Consider the following 9,244-nt stretch of genomic DNA (forward strand, 5'->3'; position numbering starts at 1 on the left):
TTTTTTTTTTTTTTTTTTTTTTTTTTTGAGACAGAGTCTCACTCTCACCTAGGCTGGAGTGCAGTGGCTCAATCTCAGCTTACTGCAACCTCCGCCTCCTGGGTTCAAGTGATTCTCTTGCCTCAGCCTCCCGAGTAACTGGTACTACAGGCGCACACCACCAGGCCCAGCTAATTTTTGTATATTTTTTAGTAGAGACAAGGTTTCACTGTGTTGGCCAGAATAGTCTCGATCTCTAGACTTTGTGATCCACCTGCCTCAGGCTCCCAAAGCGCTGGGATTACAGGCATGAGCCACTGCACATGTCCTGGACTGGCAACTTCTAAACACCTAAAATGCTAAACTGGAAACTTCAAAATTGTGATTTTTTTTTTTTATCATTGTTCCCAAGGTGATCAGCCCAAATGTACTGAGTCATAAGGACTAACATTGCTTAAGACCAGTTTGATAACTTGTTTTACATTTCACTGATTGGTATTTGGTGAGTCCAAAAGTAATTGCAGTATTCATCCTGCTTTCAGAAGTAATCCCTTCTCTGTTTCATTGGTAAAACATGTAACAGTCAAAAGATTGCTTCTTTTTATTAAATTGGAGCAATGATAGCTAGATTAATATTATCGTTTCCAAAATGTATTTTATAGTTCATATGTTTGGGTAGTTCTTTTCTGACAATTTAATTTCATCTGCAAATTGTATTGGAATCATGTTGAAATAAGGAATAATACCCTTTTTAAAAAGTTTTCCCATGGAGAGTTCATCCTATTTATTGATTAGCCAGAGCTAGCAAAATAGCAGTTGGCGATTTCAAGAAAAAACAAAAAAGTCCACAATCAGTAGAGAAAGGCACAAAACCGATGTTTGGATAAGATCATCTCTATTTGTAATTTGATGTTTTTCTTGTAATATTGAGGACCCAGTTGTGATTAGAGAGTAGGGATTTCTACTGTGTGGATCAGCATGTATATGTGGCTTCTTCCAGTACATAAGAGTAGGCATTAATAACTTGGTATGGTGTGAGGTCTGTAGTCCAGAGCCAAGGAGTGTCCAGGGTGTTAGGAAGACAACAAATTTAAGATCTGAGCCTGGTAGAATGACCACAAAGCCACAAATGAGGTGATACCAATGGGCCATTCATGATGAGAACAGAAAGTACAATCGGTAGGAATTAGGAAGTAAAAAAGATATCAGTAATTTCAAAGTTAGTTAGCCTTCAATATAAAAGAGTATTGTTTGTTATTCCCTGTACAGAAATACAGGATACTCAGATCAATTGCCAACAAGCAGTGAGTTGTTTTCCTTTTTAACATTGAGGTTTATTTTGTTTTTGTTTTTATTTTCAGACAGAGTCTCGCTCTGTCACCCAGGCTGGAGTGCAGTGGCACAATCTTGGTTCACTGCAACCTCTGCCCCCAAGTACAAGCAGTTCTCCTGCCTTAGCCTCCCAAGTAGCTGGGACTACAGGTGCCCGCCACCAGGCCTGGCTAATTTTTGTGTTTTTAGTAGAGACAGGGTTTCACCATTATTGGCCAGGTTGGTCTCGAACTCCTGACCTTGTGATCCACCTGTGTTGGCCTCCCAAAGTGCTGGGATTACAGGCATGAGCCACCATGCCCAGCTAACATTGAGGTTTGTAACGAAGCAGAAAAATAGATAATTGTTAAGTTTCTAGCTGTGCTCTGCTGTTAGATATCGGTTAGTGTTTCATTATCAGCCATAGCATATATAATGATTTTAACCTGCATAATTCTTCATGTTCTTTTCATATGTTAGTACAATCTAATAAAGTGAGATTATCATCTTGCAGATCAATATGAATCCTCTCTAGTCATTATTTATTTTATTGTCATCATCCACATCCAACATCTGAAATTTCAGAAACTGATGCAAACTACAAAGAATATTCACATTCTTTTAAAGTACTGTTTTAGAATGTTCTAAATAATGAACCTCAGCCTATACACTGTCCTAGAATTCTAGGGTTTTTTAAAGTTTTTTAAAAATATGTATATCAAGACCCCTACCCCCGAGTGGATGCCATGGGTGGTACCAAACCCTATGTATTCTGTGTTTTTCTATACATACATACCTATGATAAAGTTTAATTTATAAATTAGACACAGTAAGAGATTAATAACAACTAATAAAATAGAAGAATTTTAACAATATACTATAGTAAAAGTTATATGAATGTGAACTCTCAAAATACGTTATTTTACTGCACTCTCCTTTCTTACGATGTGAGATGATACAGTGCCTACCTGATAAGATGAAGAAATATGAATGACCTAGACATTTTGATTTCGTCTTAGACTGCTATTGACCTTCTGTATTCCTGAATCCATGAATAATTCTTGCTTGCAGTAAAGGGCTTGATGTCACTTTTTTCAGGGGATCCCTTGCTGAAGTCTTCATAGATGCTCCATGCTTGCTGGTCATCACACTGTCACATCAACTAGAACACATTTCTGTTCTTGTCTTCCACCACAAATTTAATGCCTTTTCTAGCTTAACTAAGCACTTATCACACACTGTTGCAGGTTGAAGTGCTACAGCAAAAATAGCATAAATATCTGTTTCCTTCTTCACAGTTTCACGGATAAAATATTATTCTAACCATAGATCTTAGCAACCTCAGCATATAATGGTTTTTTCTTATTAATTTGAGAACTTTTACCTTTTCGCTTAAAAGAAGCACTTGACAGCTTCACTGTGGCATGTCTAAATTACCAGCGTTACTACTCTTGTGCTTTGGGGCCATTATTAATTAAAATAAGGGTTACTTGGACACAAGTACTGCAATACAGCAGCAATCAGATAATCAGGGTGACTATCAAGTGAACAAGTAGTGTATGCTGGACAAGAGGATGATTTACATCCCAGGCAGGACTGAGCAGGATGACTCAAAATTTCACTGTGCTACTCAGAATGGTGTGCAATTCAAAACCTGTGAATTGTTTATTTCTGGAATTTCCCATTTAATATTTTCAGACCATTTTTGACTGAGAGTAACTGAAACCATGGAAAATAAAATCACAGGTAAGTGGGGACTACTATAAATAGTTTTGGAGCTGTAATGGTATTTTACTGTTCAATAGGCCATAATGAATGAATCAACAGAGTTTGAGGAAAGAAGTGCTACCATATCCAAAGAGTGGGAACAGGACCTGAAATCACTGAAAGAGAAAATGAAAACTATTTAAAACTACCAAACATTAAAGACCTCCTTGGCATCTGGTGCCCAGGTTAATCCTACCACACAAGACAATAAGAATCCTCATGTTACATCAAGAGCTACACAGTTAACGACAGAGGTATATAATTTCTTATAAAATTTTCTTCAATTTGCAGCTTCGCCACAGAGTTTAGAGCAAAATTACAGTATTTACTTATTACCGAACATGAATACATTTATTTTTGTAAGTGATGGGCTTGATTTTTACTAGTAGTTCTACTCTGGCTATCATTTAACTAAACTAATTATAAAGCTAGACATTATGTAAGATATTATTATAAAATATAAATTGTAACTTCATTTGATTATTAAATTCATAAAATATAGTGTAAGTTACTACCGCTTAAGGTACAATTACCATAAAAGTTTTCCAAATCATGTGACTTTTTATTGAACTGTGATCTATGTCCGTATGCAGAACAAATATTACCTTGGAGAGAAATAGCAATTTAACTTTTCTGTTATTATCACCAGCATATTTAATATTGCTTCATGTTGTAATCACAATAAAATATGAGGTTAAAATATAACAAGATTGTTATGCAGATTAACTTGTATCTAAGAACCAGTACATTATTTGAATAAACAAATTAATTTATTAACTACCCTTACTCGGGAGTCTAACAACATGTGCAAAATGTTATATTTTGTTAGCACACAAAACGACTTTGTAGGGATCCCAATGGTAAATTAAAATTTGTCATTTTTCACCAAAAACTTATGATAAAACATCAACCACCAGCTTAATGAAAACTAGATCACTAGTATACAGTGTTTTGATTTGTAGGGCATTACAGACCTCAGTCAGCTGGTACAGATAAAATAGAGGAAAGATGAAATCCATCTACCAAAATAATAATTTAAAGAAACAAAAGGAAAGTTGGTCAATCTTCAATGACCCAAGAAAATAGTCTAGCAGATAATAAAATATATGCTACTATCATTAGACAAGTTTGATGCAAGAATGGACAAGTAGAGCAGTGGAACAGAATAGAGAGTTCAGAAATATACCCAATTAAGTATCAGAATGTAGTACAGGTGTATGATAACAGTAACATTCAATTCAGTGGAAAAAAAGATCGTTTACTTGGCCAGGTGTGTGAGTCTATAATCCCAGGACTTTGGGAGGCTAAGGTTTGGGGATTACTTGAGCCTAGGAGTTTAAGATGAGCTTGGACTGCATAGTAAGACCCTGTCTCTACAAAAAAAAAGTGTTTTTTAAATATGTTATCCAGGTGCAGTGGCGTCCACCTGTAGTCTCAGCTACTTGGGAGGCTTAGCTGGGAGGATTACTTGAGCCTGGGAGATCGAAACTGCAGTGAGCCACGATCATGCCACTGCACACCAGCCTAGGCAACAGAGTGAGACACTGTCTCAAAAAAAAAAAAAAAAGAAAAGAAAGAAAAGATGGATTGCTTAATGCATGATTTTGATACAACAGGATAGCCAACTGGAAAAAAAAAAAGACTGGATTCCTGTCTCACTCATTAAACAAAAATGAATTCTAAATGGGCCCCCAAAAATCCAGACATTTTGCCAAAAAAAAAAGAGTGTGTACGTGTGAATAATGTGATACCTCTATGAAGTGAGATTCTATATGTCCGTGAAGACAAAAATAGGAGAGATCTATGTGTTGATAATGGAAAGATGTGTTCTCCAGTTTTAAAATAAAGCAGAACTATATTTAGTATATTGTGTGTATACTATTTTTAGAAACTATATTCATGTATATTTAGTTATAGATAGAAAATTTCTGGAAGAAAACACTTGAAAACATTTAGTAGTGATTGCTTCAGGGTCAACTTGGGGTCTGAAAAGGGGAGACTTATTCTTCATTATATGTCTTTGAATTTTTTTCCACATATTTGTGTTTTTCTATTTAAGATTAATAAGGGTGGGCATGGTGGTTCATGCCTGTAATCCCAGCACTTTGGGAGGCCAAGGCGGGCAGATCACCTGAGGTCAGGAATTCAATACGGGCCTGGCCAACGTGGTGAAACCCCATCTCTACTAAAAGTACAAAAATTAGCCAGCCGTGGTGGCACATACCTGTAGTCCCAGCTACTCGGAAGGCTGAGGCAGGACAATCACTGGAATCCAGGAGGTGGAGTGCAGAGAGCCGAGATTGTGCCACTGCATTCCAGCCTGGGCAACGGAGCAAAACTCCATCTCCAAAAAAATAAATAAAAATTAATGAAAGTAAAGGGAAAGATAGGTTATATATATTACTTTAGAGAGTCAATTAACAAATGTCGTTTGTTTAAGTAGTGTTCATTTAAAATATGAGTGCCTGTTTAATATGCTTAGCACTATGCTGACTAATAAATCACATAACCACTGTGCTGTTTTTAACTGCATGTTTTAAGAATTTGCAGACAGATTATAATATAAACCTTTGACATTTTCAATCCAAAAATCATCATCTAAATGAGGGAAATAACATGTCTGTAGATTGAATGATGTTTGGCCTCTCTTTGTTAATATAATCTGTGAAAAGTTAACAATACCTAAATATGATCATCTCTGTCTCAAATTTGTATACTGTGATTCTGTCTTGATGATAGAGCTTATGAATGTGTGCTTTTTCTAATAGAAAATTCGAGAACTGGAAAATTCGCTACATGAAGCTAAAGAAAGTGCTATGCATAAGGAAAGCAAGATTATAAAGATGCAGAAAGAACTTGAGGTGACTAATGACATAATAGCAAAACTTCAAGCCAAAGTTAATGAATCAAATAAATGCCTTGAAACAACAAAAGAGACAATTCAAGTACTTCAGGTAACTTAAACATAAAAATAAAAGTTGTTTGTTTAGCATATTGAATTCAGCAGCTCTCTTGGTGCTCTGTTCTTTCCTCTCACGACAACTTCCTATTACCTATGTGTGTCTGAAGTTCAGTACTCATGCAGAAGCAACTTAACTTATAAGTGAAATGTAGGAGCGTATTGTCATGTAAAATGTTATTTTTATTATGTTGGAAAAATAATTTTTAAAAGACATACATGTTTATAGTTTAAAGTGTATATTTTTTCATTTTTCAAAAAAATTGCGTATCAAAATATATAATACTGTTAGATGAGTATATTTTTAAATTCTTTTCTTTCTACTTACTGCCCCTGTTACTGAGTCCCACCTGATGTCCCATGGGCTGAATCTGACCTGTTTTGGGGGGAAAAACCATAATTTAAATGTTTTTCAACTTGAATGTCATTAGACAAATCACACACTCATTAATCACTACTCCCTTTTGTTTTAGTTCCAGCCACTTCTCACATTTCTTCTACTCGAGTCTGATCCGAATTGGCATATTTAAATTTGCTGTTCTGCTCCAGTGTCTTTTCACTCCAGTTAAAATTAGGAACACGTCAAGAATGCCTGCTTTATTCATATTTAACATTGTTCTAAAAATTCTGGTCTATTCAGTGAGACATGAGTAGAGAGGCAAAAGAAAAAATTAATTTTTTTTGACAATTATCGTTACAGCTGGAAACTAAAAAATTCAACTATAAAGTTTTAGAATGTTGTAATTTTTTAATATTACAAATAATTGATCACAATTTTTATTCATTCAACAAATATTTGCTGAGCACCAGCTATGTGTTACTCACTGTTCTAGAGGCCAGTGAAAAAACAAAGCCCATGCCAGCAAAGAACTTACATTCTAGTTGAAGGAGACAGAATATTAACTTAAAATGTAAAATATAGAAGGTATATTTTTATATATGTTATATATATTAAGAGGTATATTATATCTCAAGTGGTGAAAAGTGAAATGGAAAAAAATTCATTCCATTTCACTTTGTACATGGTTCTGGGTGAAGGTGGACATGTGTGGGAAGAGAGATGATTGTATATAGGGGAGTCGAGGAATGTCACACCAGTAAGATGATCTGAAGGAAGTGATAGGGCAAACTGTGTGGCCAGGGAGAAATGTTCCAGGCAAAGGAGATAGCAAACTGAAAACAACAAGCAAGGTAGTGCATCCAGAGCAGAATGAGCAAGAGGATAGAGGTAGAAAATAAGGTGAGAAGTAGCCGAGGACCAGATCATAAAGGCCCTGTAAGCTATTTTCAGAACTCTCATTTCTATTCTGGGAGAGATGGAAACAAAGGCTTCTCAATGGGAAAAGGATAGTCTGATTAACTAATGATGCTAGACAACTAAATATCCATCCACAAGCAAAAGAAAAAGACAAAGAACTTATACTTTTCACAAAAATAAACTCAAAATAGATCATAGACATAAATGTAAAATGCAAAACTAGAAAACTCAAAGAAGATGACATAGCAGTTCTAAGTGACCTTGGGTTTGGCGACTTTTTTAGCTATAATACAAGAGGTACAATCCATAAAGAAAAAACTGGTAAGTTGGATTTTATTGAGACAAACTTCTGCTTTGCAAAAGATGCTGTCCGGAGAATAAAGAGAAGCCACAGACTGGCAAAAACTATATACAAAAGATGAATCTGGTGAAGGAATGTTATACAAAATAGACAAACAACTCTTAAAACCAACGATAAGAAACAACCAGTCAATCTTAAAATTGGCATAAGACCCAGATGACAAATAACCATAGGAAAAGATGCTTCATATCATATGTCATTATAGAATCACAAATTAAAATAATAGACAATTACAAACCTACCAGAATAGCCAAAATCCAAAACACCGAGAACACCAAATGCTGGTGTATGGAGCAAAAGGAATTCTTACTAATTGCTGGTGGACACGCAAAATGCTACAGCCACTGTGGAAGATGGTTGGACAGTTTCTTACAAAACTAAGCATACTTGTATGATTGAGCAGTTGTATTCCTTGGTATTTACTCAGATGAGCTGAGAATGTATGTACACACAAAAGGCTGCATGTGTATGTTAATAGCAGCTGTGTTCATAATTGCTAAGACTTAGACACACCCAAGCTGTCTTTCAATGGGTAAATGGATAAATTGGTACATTCATACAATGGAATAGTTTTCAACAATTAGAGGGCCGGGTGCAGTGACTCATGCCTGTAATCCCAGCACTTTGGGAGGCCAAGGCGGGCGGATCACCTGAGATCAGGATTTCAAGACCAGCCTCCCCGACATGGCAAACCCTGTCTCTACTAAAAATACAAAAAAGTAGCCAGGCATGGTGGTGAGTGCCTGTAATCCCACCTACTCAGGGGGCTGAGGCAGGAGAATCGCTTGAACCCAGGAGGTGAAAGTTGCAGTGAGCCGAGATCACACCACTGCACCCCAGCCTAGGCGACAAGAGCGAAACTTTGTCTTAAAAAAAAAAAAAGAAAGGAATGAGAGGACCTTAGTACACATTGCTTAGTGGAAGAAGCCAATCTGAAAAGGCTGCATACTGTATGATTTCAAGTATATGACATTTTTAGAAAGGCAAAACTAAGAGACAGTAAAAAAAAATAAACAGTTGCCGGGGATAATGCAGAAGAGAGGGATGAATAGGCAGAGCACAGGGTTTTTTGGGACAGTGAAACTATTCTGTATGATACTGTAATGATGGACATGTGCCATTTTACATTTGTCAAAACCCACCGAATGTACAATACAAATAAACTGTCAATGGAAATTATAGATCTTAATAATGTATCAATATTCATCACTTATAACAAATGTACCATACTAATACATGATGTTAATATGGGGGAAAAGGAATAGGGGACACTGGGTATGTAGGAACTCCCAGTATTTTCCATTCCATTTTTCTGGAAACTAAAACTGCTGCTATAAAATATAGTGTTTTGTATCACTGGATGGAACTATGTTTCAGTACAAAATATACCTAGTAATGCTCTGTTTTGTGGCCTGAATTTAGTTCTAGTTTGATGTTTACATCACTGCTCCAACATCTGTTTCATTTTCTGATTTACCTTTTTCCACCCTTTTCATTATTTCCAACTTTTTTCATTTTGTAGGTATTTTCAGTTGGAAAAAAATATATTTATTTTAAGAAATAAAAATCATGTTTCTTTTTTTTTTTTTTTTTTTTTTTTTGTAAGATA

The 9,244-nt window shown here is 35.7% G+C and overlaps 1 protein-coding gene across 1 annotated transcript in view; it reads left to right on the forward strand.

Annotated features, from left to right (window-relative positions):
* Positions 1-9,244, forward strand: part of CENPE (centromere protein E) — a 91,520-nt gene that overhangs the window by 71,852 nt on the left and 10,424 nt on the right. Inside the window, 2 exon segments of the mRNA XM_017877094.1 lie at positions 3,096-3,311; positions 5,826-6,011. Of these exon segments, the coding sequence (XP_017732583.1) occupies positions 3,096-3,311; positions 5,826-6,011 (402 nt within the window).

Source organism: Rhinopithecus bieti, unplaced genomic scaffold (assembly GCF_001698545.2).
Source record: "Rhinopithecus bieti isolate Rb0 unplaced genomic scaffold, ASM169854v2 scaffold_9690, whole genome shotgun sequence".
Classification (NCBI taxonomy): Eukaryota; Metazoa; Chordata; class Mammalia; order Primates; family Cercopithecidae; genus Rhinopithecus; species Rhinopithecus bieti.